This window comes from Paralichthys olivaceus, chromosome 19 (genome assembly GCF_024713975.1).
Source record: "Paralichthys olivaceus isolate ysfri-2021 chromosome 19, ASM2471397v2, whole genome shotgun sequence".
NCBI lineage: Eukaryota > Metazoa > Chordata > Actinopteri > Pleuronectiformes > Paralichthyidae > Paralichthys > Paralichthys olivaceus.
Genome location: NC_091111.1, coordinates 9,418,965 through 9,437,058, shown reverse-complemented (window position 1 = coordinate 9,437,058; position 18,094 = coordinate 9,418,965). Strand labels below are relative to the sequence as shown.

General features: G+C 40.3%; 1 protein-coding gene across 2 annotated transcripts in view; it reads right to left on the bottom strand.

Annotated features, from left to right (window-relative positions):
- Positions 1-482: 482 nt before the first annotated feature.
- Positions 483-18,094, bottom strand: part of nkain2 (sodium/potassium transporting ATPase interacting 2) — a 76,479-nt gene continuing 58,867 nt past the window's right edge. The window contains exons 5-7 of one of the 2 annotated variants that reach the window (XM_020091512.2): positions 13,817-13,877; positions 7,739-7,820; positions 4,219-4,359 (exon numbers count right to left, since the gene is read on the bottom strand). In XM_020091512.2, coding sequence (XP_019947071.1) covers positions 4,350-4,359; positions 7,739-7,820; positions 13,817-13,877 — 153 coding nt within the window. In that variant the 3' untranslated portion in view covers positions 4,219-4,349. Of the gene's footprint in view, positions 4,360-7,738; positions 7,821-13,816; positions 13,878-18,094 lie in introns of both variants that reach the window. The other variant, XM_069515436.1, reaches the window with a different exon arrangement.

Sequence of the window (18,094 nt, the reverse complement as noted above, 5' to 3'; positions counted from 1 at the left end):
CACTCAAAATGTTTTTAGTCTTAATTGGGTATTTGTGTCTTGTTTTATTTAAACACTCTTATTCAGATTCTCATAACAATTTATTTACCTCAGAGCACCGGTATATTTCCTCAGCAAAGGAACAATAGTGCTTCCTGGCAATGATCTGGGTGTGTGTAGTGAAGGAGACACTGATGTCCTCGTCAGGATGTCTGTGATCAGGATTTGGATTTTGCCTGCAGCAGTCTTTCAGCAAGGCTCTTGTTTCAGAGGGGGAAAGATTTGGCTTCATTTCAGTCATTTTAGAAAGTGCATTTTTCTCAGAACTGAAATACCTGGAAACCACTTGGCTGGACAACAGAGACAACCCCAACCACTAGAAAAAAATTCAGACAGTCAATACTTTTGTCATTTGCATGCATAATGTAGCAGGCATAAATCTCTTGAGGACAAAATATCTCTGCAAGGTGCCAGAAAACAGAGGACACAAGTGTAGACTTGACTTCTTCACTGTCTACTTTATTCCCAACTGTCTAGTTTATGTACAGTCAGTCACCTGTGGGAAACCATCAGAACAAGATGAGGTAAATCAACGTAAATGGTTCTAGTCAGTGGTGAACGTTAACAAATCAACCCAGAGCCACAGAGGACGATTGCAGTTGTTTTTTTCCACTGGTAGTACTAGCAGCATAATCCTGCATTACAGCACTGACAGTGGGGTTGTTTCTTAATGTATTAGGATTATGTAATATTGCATTCTGAGAGCTGACTTATATTAATCGCAGATTAAATGAAAAGCACTTTTACAAATCGTGAATTCATGCATTTATGCTATCTACAATTAGCACCAGCCTGCTAAATTAAGAAACTAAGCTGGGTGGAGTACCACAGGGTTCATTCGTGGGTCCCAGACAATTATTTAGCTCGTGCATAATCGTGTACTGCAAATTATTGACTTAATACCTCTTTTCTCTTTCCATCTGTATTCCCATAGTAAACCAATTATACAAGCACCATTGGCAATACTTTCAGACCCATTGGTGATAGGGCTGGGGATAGCTGACAATTCTGAATTCAATTCATAAAAGTTTGATTTCAGACTTGAATAAATAGCAAAGTACATAGTTTCAAAATATTTCAAATATTATAGTTAGATATTAGGAGATTGTGTAACTCTACAACGGTTTGACTGAATGTAGCTTTATCATCACTTTTGTTATTGCTCCTCAAAGAGTTCTTCCTTTAGTTGAAATGTGTGTTGAGTTCAGAGCAGGTCATTACTCAGGAGGTTCTGGGTTAAGAGTTGTTGAGTTCACCAAGACACAATAAACAATATCCCATGGTCTCACACACGCACGCACACACGCACGCACACACACACACAGTTGGGTCACATCATAAATCTGAAATGCTTTCTGTTTAGGTCGATATTCCACAGTGCCAGGTAATGTTAAATTGATCTAACCACATTAAGACAAATAAATTAACTAATTAATTCACTTTCAATTCAAATAGTATAATTTGCTAATGACACAACAACCATCTTTTTCAATTAGGCCTCTTAATAATAGACGTGTGACCTTTTCACAGTTGCTGATTTTAAATTTCCAGAAAGACGTTACATTTGCAGTGATTTAGTTTATTAAAAAGTAATGCGCGTTTAACCATTTTTATATAAATTAATAAATGTTAATTATGGGCTGAAGTGAAAGTGAATTTCCAGCCTCGACAGAACGTTTAATGACAATATCATAGACTATAGTGCAACTAATTCTCTTTCCTCCCATTCTCCTCTTACTCTCTCCTTTCAAATAACTGTACAATAAGAAGAAATTAAACATAGTAGTCCCACTTGTACACAACATCATACATTAGTAGTCAACTAGAAAAAACAGTAAACACGGCCACATGTTATTAAAAAACGTCTAGAAGTTCAAAGTTACATTTTGTGGTTTTACACTGTCGTAACTATTTTCCTCCGTTACTCGACGGACATTTTGCGACTGTTATTTATAGAAAAAAATCACAAAGTTCACATTTAGGACTCTTTGAAGAGAGCTGAGGAGCATTCAACAAACCAAACAGTTCCCCTTTTTAAGTAGCTAGTTAGTCACACGCAGCATGAGATTAAATACGCAACAGTTTTGGAAACACCTCATGCAAACACACAACATGTTGTTTCTGTTCTCCAGAGCGGCCGTCAGTGGAGCCTCATGGGGCAGCGGCTCTGAACGCAACCCACAGAGGGAAAAAAACAGATAAAACTGTTAAAGATAACTGGCAGAGGAAGGTGAACGGTGGACTTTGATATCAGTTTGAATTGGGAAATGCTCTGTTAGTCCCTCCTTATTTCAAGTGCAGCCTTTTTCCCCTCAAAAATGTTTCCTCTGTTGATGGAGAAGGCCTCAAATGTTTGGTCCAGTGATCGCAAAACAAATGCAACAGCTTCATTTCCAGAAGGACTAGGTTGATTTTCTGAAGAGAACAAAACAGAAACAGAGAAACTACTGGAATGGAAAATTTTTAGATATCCACGTTTTTTTTTGGACCAGAGAGAAAAAGTGAACCCAAGACCCACTACTTTTGGTCCCGGTCCATGGTCTTCTGAATCCAGGCATTACAGATGTCCATGTGGTGTTTCGGTTGGCACTTTCGACATTAAAATACGAGTGGAACAGGGGTGGAGCCGCTACGTCTCTGACATTACTCAGGTCATTGTTTTTTGTCCTTGTTAGTCTGCGGGCGAAGGTGGATGCTTCACTCTCCTTTCTTTCACCAGTGGTTTGAGTTGCATTATATATATAAACGATGATAAATAAACTATTGAAGTATTGTCAAAGCCGGAGGCGTCTCTGTTCCCACATGACGGCGACAATACTTTTCAGCTTTTTCGTTCAATTTTTTAAGATTTCAATTTCAAATCCATGACAAAACTCAGGCCGCTTAGACTGTGATTGTCATTTGTGTAAAAGGTGTGTTTTTCTCTATATGTGAGCATTGCCTGTGGATGATTTAGGCTGTTTTTAAACTATTTCTGTTATTCAAAAGAGCTGGATGCTGCAGATGATAAGGCTGAAAGGGCATTTTATCTGGATCCCAGCATTTTTAAGGGGAAAATTTTGCTGAAAGAGCTGGATGAGATGTCTCCAATAGGGCTGAGCTGGACGGGGTAACTTCTGTCTGACCTCAGTTGCTCTTTAATGGCTATTTTCTCTGTCATGGTTTGTCTCTATGTCCCACTACCCATCTGTCTTGGACGGAAGACAACATATTAAGACAGTGAGAGCGAAGAAACATATCTGGAACAACGGTCTGGTCCTAACGGTCCTGTCCTAACTACTGTGAGAAAAACACCCTCTGGCCTTTTTGGGATGCTGCATCTAAAAGTGTCTCTTGCACCTCCTGCCTGTCTCTAAGTCGTTCTGTCTGTTGTAAACATTAAGATTCACATTGAAGAAGTTGAGTGGTTGTATGTTATAAGCGTGTGTGTGTGTACATGCATGTGTGTGTTCACATATGCATTTCTGTCTGTATGTATGTGTCTGCTGTACACATGCACATATGTAATGATATTCAACATTCAGAGGAAAATGTGTGGTGTGTACTGACGATCGTGAGTCCAGCCGATTTTAACATCAAGCCTCCATCTTTGCTGAAAATCTCCAAAATGCACCATGAAGTAATCATAGAAAAATGAAGTCTGACATTCCTCGATCGGTTGATCTTCTCCGGAGATGCTCAGTCAGTGGAGTTGAAGTCCTGCAGTGTCTAATCTATGAGGCACCAAGAGATCCAGAGACGGTTAAACAGGCTCTATTGTGCACACAAGGATGTGTCTCTGGGTTTTTTACTCTTTGGTGACACATATCTGCGCTTGAGAGCTGCTAAGATATCCCAAGACTAGTGTGAAAGAACAGGGCTCCATGTTAACGATTCTCTGAAGGCAGAAATCCACAAGTTCTCACTGGAAGCCAAGGAAAACACGTCACCGGAGAGTTGCGCCCTCTTTGCATCCTTTTGGTTGTGCAGATACTCAGTGGCACAAGAGGAAAGACGAGTCAATGGCTCCACATTGTGTCACCCATAGTAAAAAAGAAAAAACATACAGCCTGCGGTTACCACATCCAACCACACGAGGCCAGTGTATCATCAGGAACACACCTAACTGCAATTAAAAACAACAGGCAGGCAGATGAGGGAAGCCTTAGTACAGGGGGGTGGTGTAGGTTGGATATTTTAGTGTCATTGTATCCCGTCTACTGGAGTGTGTCTCACTCCTAAAAACAGTTGGAGTAGTAAAAGCTGTAGTAAAAGCAGGATGTTGAGCGGTGGTGGTTGGTAAGGCAGCAGTCCTGGAGAGTATCCGGGGTTTACTTTGACCTGCAGAGGAGAAGAGGAGAGTGTTTTAAAGAGTATTGACAAAAAGACTTTTATTATAGATTCATGATAAAATGTATGCTAACCTGTTAAACTGTGACTGTTCCTATCCTGCTGGTAAGTCACACATTTGTGTATGTGTGCTATGTCCTATAATTGTTTTCAGACACTAACTCTGTAAAAAATGTCTGGAGAATTAGGCCCAAACATTTTCTGGAGTTTGCCTTTCACATACGAGGAACGCAGCAGGATATTGTCAGAGTCAGACGCGTTCACAACAACAGGAAAATGTCTGTCGACAAGGATATTTTATCTAACTTTAAAGCTACTTGAAAATGCTTTGCACAGTATTGTCCTTAATAAAGTCAATGAAACACATAATAACACTTGTCCTGTGTATTTTGTAGAACAAAACATCACTCAATAGGCCGATTAACACTATGTAAATATACTGGCTCTCTGATACCTTCCATCCAAAATAATACAACTGAATGCTACACAAGAGGAATAAAGCTTAGTCTGTTTGTTCGCCAAACAACCATAATCAGTGTTGACACAGTGTAAATGACAGAGCCTTACAGAGACTCTGTGTACCTTCATTGTGAGGAAATTGTTTATTGCCCTTCTTACAAATGAAAAGTATGTTCAAAAGTAGTAAAACACGCCACAGTATTTTGTCTGGTATGACCAAAGTGTGTCATGAGATGGCTGTATTTACTGTAATTGTAACGAAAAATAAATAATACAAATATGACAATACTGTGTCAAGAATCTAGTACCTCTTAAATGATTACTACTACTACTACTACTACTGATAATAATAATAATAATAATATCTATTAGACACAGTGTTTAATCTCTGAATTGTTAATTATTATTATTATTGGTATTAATATTATTATTATTAGTAGTAGTAGTCGTAGAATCATTCATCTGTTTCCTGCTTTGTTTAGTATATATAATACCAGAAGGAATTGGCATGACACAGAAATAAAAAAATATTTGTACGTGCTTTGATGCTTTAGAATTATGCTTCACTCTCTTACTGTCATCAAAATGCAAACAAATAACAATGTAAGTTGATATAAATTTTTTTTTATTCTGCAAAGAAATGTATATCTCTACAACAGTCTGGGGGTGGGGATTGCTGTGCAGTTATTTATGTGATTTGTGTGTGTGTGTGTGTGTGTGTGCGTGTGTGTGTGTGTGTGTGAGGTAGGAACACAGCTGAAGCCCTTTTATTGGTCCCTGTGGCCGCAGCCAATAAACACCAAAGTAGGGACAACAGCTGGAGAACAATGATAGCGTATTGATGATCTTTGTGTTGGTGAGTGTGTGTGTGTACGCATATTCATGTGTGTGTACATTAATGTGTGCGTATAAGCTAAAGCCTTCTGTGTGTGTGCGTGTGTGTGAATACAGTAGACATGTATATTCGTACTCCAGCTCTTGTGTGAGTGTGTGTTTCTGTTGGCAGCCATTATCTTGGGGTCGATGATTTATGATCTATGTTATAGTTTCCACTGGGGACATATAAAACTACAGAATGGCCCTTTATTGCCTTTCTTCTTTGGTTAGTCCTACGGTTCATCCATCACTCTGTTTCCCATCTTCCTGTCTCCCCTCTTTCTCCTTCTCCCTCCATCTCTCCCTCTTTCTGCTATTCTCTATTGACCATCTAAAGCTCAATTGCTCTTTGTACGTCTCTCTCTCTCTCTTTCTCCATGTCCACCCATATCTCTCTCTCTAATTCGCTCCAGCTTTTCTTTCTAATAAAAACAGGTATCGATGACCTGTCGGCCGCACATCAGTGGAATCACCATTATTCTGCCGTGTTGTTTGTTACAGTGGGGAAGCTTTTCTCCGTATTGTTTGCTTTCCACAGGACAAAGCCAGATTGTGAGATTGATGCAGGGCCGTCGGAGCCCGGACTCAGACTGATTTCGTGTTGTCCTACTGGCTCTTTGGGCTCAGAGTAACCGTGGATCTTGTCGAAAGTGGCATCCGAGGTTTGACCGTCAGAAAATCCCCATATTGGATACAAAATAAAACCTATCCGAAACGACACATTCCATTTCGCAACACAACACATAATCCTTTAGAGGATACCTCTCCATTCACTGTGGGGTGAAGTCGGTAACGGCTGATTAGGAAAAACAGCTCGAGCGAGATCGAGGTTTTCCTCACACCCCCCTCCCATTATTTGCGACGTGTGAGGGGAGCGATAAAGGCGCTACAACAGTGATAAGTGATGAGACCTTGGGCTGAATAATGGTGAGACCTTGTGCTGACGGAGTGAAAATGTGCTTATATCATCTCATGCAGACCTCAAGGTATCAAATACTGATGAAAATTAGTCCCTAAACACAGTTTGCTGTTGATGGTGGGGTAGGATTTCAGAGAGAGAGATATGCCAGCCTCCCACACACAAAACTAAAGTCAACTTCTTTGCTCAGCAAAATTACAACTGGATTTTGTTTTGTTGACATTCTGCATAATAAATGTTATTTGATCCTATTTTTGTGAATAAATAATGTTTGAATAGATTTGCCGGGGGCTTTCCGTGGGGGGTTTGCATCTTTGTGTGTGGGGGTTTTCACTGGATACTATACCTTCCTCCCACAGTCCAAAGACATTCAGATTGGGGTTAGGTTAATTGGAGACTCTGAGGATCTGTCTACACAACTACAGGTATTTTTTCAAATGGACCTTCGTTTTACAAAATATATTATCAGTTATATATTTTGATAACATGGAGGCCACAGATTTGAGTGTTTACTTGATGCTTTCAAACATAGTCCGGTTATGATACCACCCCTCAAGATCTGCTCGTACAGATGTGCCCCCCCCCACTTATGAGGTCTAAAACCTTATTGTCCCTCCACTGACTACCTCCATCACAGCTGTCTTCACATGCGCAAAATTAAGAGGGAAGACATTCTAGAGTGATGTCAAAGTCTTACTGACTTCCAATGCGGGTCACATGGTCGCAAAAAAATCCGATCTGTATCTGATTTAGATCCACATATGAAAGTGGCCAGATTTGAAAAGATCAGATAGCATGTAATTTGTGCTGTTCACACTGTCATTCAACAATCAGATCCACTTGGGCTGTTAGACGAGAGGTCAAAACGGAGAGGCAAAAGGTCTGCATCACTGTGGACAGTCCCTAAATTTAGAGTGAGAGTGGAGTTTGCCTCTGCTTGTTGGCCCTGTGAGGATGTCCAGGGTGTACCCCACCTCTCACCCAATGTCAACTGGGATTGACTCCAGCTCCCCCCCACGAGCCTCAAGGATAACCTGTACGTGTCTTAAAACCACCAGTGAAGTATTCACACCGAGCACTCACACTGACATGCTGATGGAGAGTAACCAAACTTACATGTACATGGGCTGTAGCTGGAGGTGGGAGGTCTTCTGAGGCCCCTGGTAACCGTACGAGTCAAACCCGCCTATAAAATCAACTTCACCAACAAACAAACAGAACAAACAAACACAATTAATTAGAGAGGATGTATGCTCATGTGGGAACCTCCCACCACAGATGATTCACTGCATTAGGCCTCCCACACCTACACAGATCTCAACAGTTGTTTGTACAAGAATCACCGCCTCTGTCTCTCAGCTAATCAGAGCTGTCGGCATGACACGGCTTCCAGTGAAAATCTGGCCTCGGCTGTATATAAATACCACACTGAAAGTCTGATTCCATTTATAGGAGGACAATTAAGACTGCGGCTGTATATTTATGCCTTGAGAATACGCTTAACTCCTAAATTATCCAGGATAGCGGCACATATTTCCTGCACTGTGCAGCTGCCAGCAGGTGGTTGCTTCCCATCGACTGAGGCAGAGTCTGGACTTTTGAAGAGAGGAGGCAGTGATGTGAATTTTTTTCACTTTGATGTTGTAGAGCTCATAAAAGGGCACTTCCTCGCCTTGATCAGCAGCATACAGTCTTATTTATTCAGTGAGATTTCATAACTTTAAGGACAATGTGGAATCTGGCTGTCGCTGTAAATTCACTATAAATCTGCAAGTTAATTTCCAACAAGTGCACAGATTACCCAGATTAGTTCATACACGTATATATCTATAGAGAAAACATCTCAATTTATATAAGTTTAACAAATGTAAAATGTATCCTTTGAAAGGAATAGTTGAACATTCTAGGAATCACCAACTTCTGCACACTAGTCAATTTTTTATTAAATTCCAAAGAATCATACGACTGAAGAAACATTTCATCAGTGTAGAAATTTAGCATATAGATATATTTTCTTGTTTTGTCAAAGTGTTAGAGTTTCAGAAAAGTCTCTCAAGGTGTCTTTTCCTCTCATACTTTATTTTTCCATGAATTCTGTTGGAATTATTAAGATAATTTTCTTGTAAGTCTCAACCACGCAACAGGAAAACAGAACATTGAGATGTATACGCATCTTCTGTCTTAGATGTAGAAGAAGATGTCTTTATAATTCTGTGAGACACTGTAGATACAGCATCTTGCCTTTCCTAACTTATACCACTATTGGCCAAAAGTCCTATGCACTAGCATCGGTGTTAGTTCTCCTGTTGTTATTCCCCTTACATAATTTCCATCTCATCAGATCTGGTTTGTATGGAAGTAGAAATCGGGCGTCTGTCGCGTGCTGGCAATTCAAAGTGTACAAATTATCCTGGGGAATGACTTGGGTGCGACGATGGTTTGGAGAAGACGCTCCATCGCCGCTGGATGCAAGTTCACCTTAACTGGAATGTGAAGAACCAGGTGAAAGTGCCAAACAGCAACCTGAGGTACAAGGAGCAAAGCTAAGTGGGAAGAGTCTAATGTCTTGGAACAGAGTCCGATGCATCAGACAGAAAACGTCTCAGCGGAAGGAGCAGTCTTAATTGTTTTCTATCCTGCTTCTTGAAGGGTGTACTAAAGAACAAGTTGTGGATCCTACACTGAAATTCTGACTAATAACTGAATCTTTCTCATGCTGTGTTATCCCTAGTACATTTCTTGTTTACTCAAATGGTTGTTGTGTGGACCTCCCTTCTTTATTATGTTCCTGAACAAGTCGGGTGTAACTGTGGATCCCTGTGAGGAAAAAATGACCAGGTGTTAACGTTAAGAGTTTCCTGCTGAGTCATGCTGCTGTGAAATAGTCTCAGCAGAGTTTCTGCCACGCATGACCCTTTAAACATAAGTGGAAAGAAAGTCCCCTTACCGTTTACCTTTTGAGTATGCTGCCAATCAAGCTGTAGTTTAAATGTCTCTCAAAAAGCCTGAAACTGTAGTTTGATGTGAGGAAGTTTTACAAGGTTCAATCAGTAAACAGCAAAAGTCCGATTTCCTGGATTCCTACGGTCAAATATTAGTTTTCCTTTATAGTGATATTCTTTTTGTGTGTGTGTGTGTGTGATTGTGTACAAAACAACTCAACTAAGCATGGATGGATTTTCACCAGAGTTTGTAGGAATATTACTTTGGAGTGTAACTCCTGATGATAAACTTTTGGAGCAGATTGGTTCAAAGGTCAAATAAAATATGATCCAAAAACACATTCTCCAAGATTTCTAAATAAAAGGGTGACAGAGACAAAAGAAGTCACAAAGACAATTATCTCATGCATCGTTCAAATATGCAATTTGCAAGGTATCTCTGCATTCCATAGAACTATAGATACGGCCTACACCTTCTATAGATTGAAAAATACTTTCTGATTATATGGTAGTAATAACATCATCGTGACATCACTACGATATCAGAAAATGACATAATTAAAGGTCCAGTTTGAAGATTAAGGTGAAAGGGATCTATTTGCGAAAAATTGAATATAAAGTAACCCTAGTGATTTTTTCACTAGTGTGTTTCATCTACATTGTACTAATTGTTGTTTTCTTCACCCTAGATTGGGCCCTTTATATTTAAATACTTCTCGTGTACAAACTGGACAAACTTAACACCTTTTGAGTTTTTATGACAACTGAAGGCTACCACAGGTTCTCCTTGGAAGGGGAGGGTGAGGTGAGAGTTATTCAGCTGCAACATGCAACTTCACCACTAGATGTCACTATATTCTACACACTGAAACATTATGAACAGGGCAATATTACACTGTGAAAACATTAACATTGCCTTGGTGTATATGAAGCTCGTGCACAGGGTATATATCGCCTCTTCGATGCTTTTCATTTTTTAATTATAAATTTTCACTATTGACTAAAGATCCAAAACACATCTGTTTACACAAGGACTGATTGCTTAAGGTGAGCGTGTCGTTCATGTGCTCACGTGAGTGTTTGAGACTGTCTGACACATTTGAATAGCTGTGAGACATAAGACTGAATATAATGATTATCTCTCCACACAGACACAATCACACACACTCATACTTGCACATGCACAGAATAATTATCAGAGTAATTAGCTTTCTCAGCAACTTAAAATCTTCATCAGTCCTCAGTGAGTACTTGCTTCTTCGCCCCAAGGCACTTTTCCCTACTAAGCTCCCTGACTATTGTTTAGTCTCCCACATTGCATTATTGCGCGGCACTTTCCACAGACGAATTCAGAGGGTAACATGCAGCAACATGACTTTTACAATGGATCCCGAAATTATTCAGGAGAAAATGATCTTTATCATTATGTGAAAATGACGCATCTGACATGATGCTACCATTGTGTGTGTTCATTAAGCCTCATTAGTGGCCCAAAACCTCAATTTGAGTCCTGATTCCTTTTGATAACATTTGTCCCATGAGGGGGGGAAGGAAAATGACTCATGTAGCTTATTATCTCTCATCTGTGTGTGAATGCTTTCCCCAAGTCTCACTCTGTGTGGTCTTGGTTACTCCCACTGACTGTATGTAAAGATGGACGACATGACAGCTCCTCTAAAGTGAAGCCAAATTTTCTTGATCACACCCTGGTGGATGGCTGCAGTCCAGGGCATAAATTCTGCCTCTTCCATGTTAGTGGATGGGGCATGAACCAAACTTAAAAGTCAAATAAAACTCTCTGGGACCTTGATTCCGTGGTCCCATCCCCAATCACTACTGTGCAGATTCTGGCTCCAAGTGCACAAAATGGTGGTGTTTTAGCTTAATATCAGGTTAGTGGAAGGAAGTGGAGACACGTGATCCATCTTTAATACAGCCTATGGTTCCTGCTAAAATCCAAAGACAAGCAGGTGACTGGTGACCTGTTGTATTGAGAAATATAGAAATAGAAAGCCCCTGAAAACTCAGTTTGAAATATAAGGGTTTTATTTTTAAATATTTGTGATTAAAAAATCAGATAAAAGGTATAAAAAGGTTATCAGTCATTACTCTCTTATAGTTTGATTATGGTTGCACCAGGTGTAAACCCCTCTGCCCCTTAACTGCCCCTTGATTCGATCAAAATGCTGCCAAACAGAATGGTCCGGTCTTTGTGACATCACCTTTTTTCTAATTGAGCCCACTTTAAATTAATGAATAAAGGATAGACAAAAACACCAAAACATATGTTATATCAAATAACCAAAATACTTTCATAAAAGAAAATAAACAACTGTTAGTTATTTAGACAGAGACCAAGAGGCAGGTTAGGTTTTTTGTCATCACAAAGCTATTTTAAATGCAGTGTTAAAAATCTATCCTTCTTCCCTGAAATTCAATAAGTCAGAAATAACTGATAAAAGTGGAATAAATTTAGTGTTTTGAACTGCTCTTTAACTTTAACAATGAAAAGCTTTAATATTTGACTGTGACCTCGATACACACAGAGGTAGTTTGTCACATTAAGAACCTTTAGAAAAGTAGTAGCAGTGTAGTTTTACACTTTTATAGCAGCTGCTGCTCAGGAAAAAAAAAAGGTTTTGTCAGACTCAACCCTTTATTTGCTTTAAGCTCCTTTAAGCTTTGCCTTAGGGAAAACTTAGACTCACAGCGCCTCAAACTATTTCCAGAGACTGCTTTTATTACCTTATCAATATTTCTGTGTTCGTAAAGAGCATCTTCAATCCACTGTTGAATGAAACATTAGTTATTGATCCTCCAGCAGAATAGCTGCATGTACTTAAGTGGAATAACTAACCGGCTCAGGTAAAGGGGCTAATTCAAGTCCTCACACACGCACGTACGAATGCACAAACACACACTGTGACTGCAATCACAGAATCAACCTGTTGATTTGCCTCAATTTCCAAATTTTTTACTGGTAGGTGCACTTCAAATGCAATTCATTTAGACTGTCAAAATGCTTACTAATTGACTAAATGATTCCTTTCACTTCAAAAACTGCATACTTCCCATTCCACATGGTCGTATTGATGAAATGATGCACTGATAAAAGGCTGAATAAATGAGAGTTTAGGTGAGTGAATAACTTTTATTGGTCTTAGAGGCTCTATGCTATGTTTGAGGGTAGTTGAAAGTTTGTGGGAGAGACGTACAGATGAAAGGGAACTTTGTTTGAGCGTGAATCTACGTAGCTCTAATTCCTCCTTTTGTTTCTGAAAATGAATGAGCGCAGCTGTGAAACCTGGAGGCTATAAGTTTCACATTGAATTGAAGTATCAGCCAAGGCTGTCAGTCCAGGACGGCTTCATTCAAACCTGCTGCTTTAATACAAAGAGAGTGAAGAACAGAGTGAGGCGGGTTGGACGGATGGAGAGAAAGAGGAGGTGCAGATTAAATTTGTTTCAGGAGTTTGACATGATTTTAGAACTGAAGTAGCATCAGTCCCATGAAGTCAAACCAACAAGGACCACCTCATGTAAAAATGTAAAAGCTCACCAATCAGTGAGTTTCATAACTACACAAGGTTGGTCTGTCAAGATTCTCCACATACTGAGGTGGTGTGCACGAGGCTGCAGGCTCCAGAACAATACTTGGGATTTCAAGAGGATGGATGGTGGTGTGTATTTTTAAATGTTGGAAAGGATCATAGACTGAATATGAAGACGGACGCCGCGTCTCCACTTCCTCCCACTGTCCAGAATTAAAGCCAAAATATCCCAGATACGGACGCTGCCACCTTGCGCCAAAGACTATACTTGGATCCAGAGTCTGTGAAGTACAGCGATGGTATGATGGAGCCATGGTATTAAGGTCATCAAGGTACTACCATTACACGCATGTGACTACTAGTGGAGTGACTCTCAGCTGTCAATGATGACTTTTCACCAGGTGTTTATATATCATCAAATAACTAAACAACAACCAAAGTCAGAGTGATAAGAGTTACCGAAAATGAACATGTACTGCAGCCAGCCACCAGGGGGCAATCAAGATGCTTTGACGTGCGTGTTGACATGTCGTCAATTTCTATGTACAGTCTATGATCTGCATATGTGTTTGGCTTAAGCAGAAAGCTTGATAGGTATAGTAGTAATGGTGCAGCTTAGCAAACAGTGAGAAAAACATTGACTTCACAGGGTACTTGTATTTGTGCGTGTATGTATGTAAGTCCATGTTTATGTGTACTTACAGCTATCCTCTTCTTCAGAAATGAGCTTGACCACATAGCAGGCGTAGATGAACCCCACCAACTAGAGACAAAGAGAGCAGAGGAAACAAGGGATTATTGAACGGATGGATAGGTGATAGATTGATAGATGGATAGGTAGAGAGATTGAGCATGGACCCTGAACAATTAGTTAGAACAGACAAAGAAAACAGGTGTTGGTGCAAGTGGAGCAGAACAGCACAGTGTTATACTGCTCTGAAATAGAGCACTTGAATCAGTGGCTACACACACACATGCACACACACACACACTTGGACGCTAATCATGATTACTACTTGCCTCTTTTAAACCAAAACTCGGACCTATAGACCAAACTTTAGCACTTGATGATATAGATCTAGGGAATTTCCTTTTTGGACATTAAGTCCCCATAATGTGACCATGTTAACAGTTTAAGGTCCCTACAACATGAGTAATACCTAAACAAACACACACACAGAATGTCTGGCGTCATCAAAGACAAACATAAAGTTGCAATTTTCGAGCTGCACCGAAAAATACACATCTTACTAAAATAAAAGAAAGAATCATCGAAACCTCCTCCGTTATGGCGCTGTGGGTAAACACGAGTGAGATTGTGATCACTGAAATTGAATTTTCATCTCCCTCTGTTGCTTTGGTACTTCGATGTCAGGGTGAGATAGTTCCATGTTCGCTGCTGTTGTCGAGACCAAAAGCCTCGTGCACAGCCACCCACTCCGAGAGGGCTTTGTTGTGTCGGCCTCACATCGTTCTACCTCATGGTCTCACATCTGTTTGAGGTCTCTGACAAACCTGAGAACAATGATGGCTGCAGATTGAAAGAGGAGGCTACAGTGCTGTGTGCTGTACTTGTTATCAAAAAACACCACATTCAACATGTATGTGTGTGTGTGTGTGTGTGTGTGTGTGTGTGTGTTATTTAGACAGTGATCTAGTAGTCCACATTAGCAGAACACCTTTGCTCTCTGATCATTGGCTGTTTGTTACCAGGGTAACCGATAAGAGGCAGCTGATTGGAGCAAAGATGCAGGAAGGTGCAGTCAACTTAGGGTAAGCATTTTGATGACTTCATTACCCTGCATTGATACAGGAGGAAAGAGAGGGAAAAACAATATGGGAAGAGATGAGGATACGGGCTGACAGTGATGGAGGTAGAGGTGGGTGTGTGTGTGTTTGAGGCATTTAACATGTTATACTGAATAAATAAACACTTACTGCTCAAATAAGGGTTTATGTGTAGGAAAAATGACATTGACTTTGTTGGTATTCTATTGACTACATGGAGAGACACACACACACACACACACACACAGGCACGAAAACGCACAGCGAGCTGCAAATGCAGCATTTGAGATTCAGTGTATATCTCAAGGTCCTGACCTCATTTAGTCTAAATAATGTTCCGCTCCCGAAGCACATCTCTCCTCCGTCCTTTTCTCCTACTCTCTCCCTCGCTCACTTCCAGCTTTCCCTCTTCTGTCTTTCTGCCCCCCCATACATCACTGATTTCCTTCCTGCTCGTTTTCTTTTTATTCCTCTCGCTCTCTTCTCTCCAGTATCTGACAAGTAAATGAGTCACAGAAATATAGTGCTTTTCTTAGCAGGGGGATGAATTTACCTTAAGCTGATCCAAATGCTAGCAGCCGACAATGCTGCCAGCAGCATGGGGATCAGCGGTGATGAGAAAATCAATTTGGATAAAACAGGAGACTTTATGTTGCAGAAATGCCTTTGAGAAATTACCAGAGGTCAAAGATGGCAATAAACCTTCCAGGCAACAAAATCTTTGATGTCAGAAGTGTTGATAGGAATTTAAGAATGGACAGTATGAGGGAAGTGATGTGTTCCTGAACATTAGATCCTTTAACAAAAGAGTGGAAGTCTCTTCAAGTAATAACCCAGATCAAAATTATGAACCTGAATGAGTCTCCTTAAAGATGACCTCACTCAAGCTTCAGACTGCCACTCCAGCTAAAATGATTAATCATTACCATTCATTATGAAGGAGACTTTAACTGCTACAAAGTCAAAACATTGTTTAAAAGACTTTCAAGAGTCGGGAGACTTTTCAGTCACAGGGAGTGAGAGCGGATCCGGAGAGCTCATTCTGTCTTCTGCAGGCTCATTGCCCCTGAAAATGGCTTTTGGGTGCAGTTTCACTAGCACCACTGAACAGAGAGCAGAGAGCCGTGCCCACACTGCAATAGAGAACATCTGATCAGCTGTGACAGAGCATGTTCCTCTGCACATCAATATCCTGTTAATATTCATAATATATTAGTCAAGAATTCAGTTTTGGTGTCGATGCATGTAAACGTAATATCCTTTTTACAATAACCCTTATTATATCTTCTCCCCATAATCAGGCTGCACCAATATTAGCTATGACGTGTGTGCTCTGTTCTGTGCTGGAGTTCTGGGTCTGAGTTGGTTTAGCGCCTGCAGTCATATCTGGACAATAACGCTCATGACAGACCGTGAAAAGTATTTAGCATTTTGAGCAAAAAGGCTCCCCAAAACACATCTGATATGTTAACGACATTACACCATCTCCAGGAACAAGTGCTGTTACAAATAAGATTTAGATCAAAACACATCCAAGCAACAGCTCTTTGCCCACAGCGCTGTTTTCAGACGACATTGACATTCTCCTTGAAGGTAACTTAATTTATTTCTTTTTGTGTCTATTTTACTCACAGTGACTCATACATCGAAGCTCGCAGCATTCAGACCTTTATATTGCGGCAGAGTGAAATAAGAAAACAAGAAAGACGGGGAGTGAAGGTTTTATCAGGGTTTATGCTCGGGAAAAAATTGCAGCAGTGAGAATTAACTGAAAGGCTCATCCGCTTTAAAAGAATATGCTTCAGCTTGGGGTGTATTTGAACTTCGACTGCTGCGAACTTCCTTTTAGTCTCAAACTATTTCTGTCAATGATTGACGACTACAGAGTGGTAACAATGCCGACTGCCTGACAGTAAAAGGTGTTTGTTGTTCCAAACATTTCCTCCCTGGTTTGCAGATTCTGTTGTACAATCAGACAGACACTGGTTCTTTTACACATTTTGTCTGTGGGTTAAGGTTACCTAGTTACCACTGTAGAAACGAAGGATGTTTGGTGTGAAGAGCGGGAATGAAAATAGCACCACTTCTGCATGAACTCAGACAGGATCCCTGATCCAATTGACCTGACGAGCAATAACTTGTATAACTTCACCACTTCACCTCACAGACGCATGTACCTAATTCACAGCGGGAACTGATTTTATGGGGCTTTAAGTGCACAGTTCACACTGTATTCCAAAAGGCAGGAAGACCGTCTTTATCCCATTTCTTTAACAATCTGTACAGCCGGAGCTTGTTGCCATGGTAAACACAGCAAATGTAGATAGTTAAGCAACAATTCAGCAGAACCAAGTGACATTTTCTTAAGGCAACAGGAGTGTAATGGTATGGATAATCATCCGTCAAACGTACTTGTTCTTGCCTCTCCACAACAGACTGCAACATCTTTCCCATTCAGAGCTTCAGAACAGAATGTTCCGGGCAAATGTTTGCAGGGATGATGGCTGAAAATTGGGCTTCCTGCACTTCAGTTACACTTTATCAATGTCTTCCCACTGTCTTCTTCAGTTTCAAACTGAGGCATACTCCCTGTTCTCAGGCTCCACTAAATGGCAACTCACTGTGATGTAACCCATTGGTTTGCCCCCGATTTAGTATTTTGGCCAGCGCCATCTTGGAGCTCAAGTATACTGCAAAGCCACCAGAGACCTGCACCCATTGGACGGTACTAGCTGTCAATCACACAATATCCACTCCCCATTGACCACTGTGCTTTAGTGTCTGTTTTACTCTTAATGGGACCATAATTTAAAAAAAACAACATCATGTATTGAAGAGGACTTGAAATTGGGGATTGAGAACTTGAACTCCATATGAAAACATTTACTGATGTTGTATATATCAGGAGAGACATCATTTTCCTTCTATAGAAAAACAGTGGATTCTCCTTCTGCTGGTCAGTCCAGACAATGCAGTTTTCAGGCACTCCCATATTGGCTTCACTTTCCGGAACCGGAGTCTACATCCATTTCTTAAGCACTTTATGGTGCCACCCCCCAAAGTCCATATATACAGCTTCTTAGGAATCGCTCCCATTTGCTTTAATTACCCTTTTTGTCTGCTATAATAGTAATTCAATAAAATTAGTGATTTTTCTATATATAAACATACAATAACAGAGGTAAGGATTTA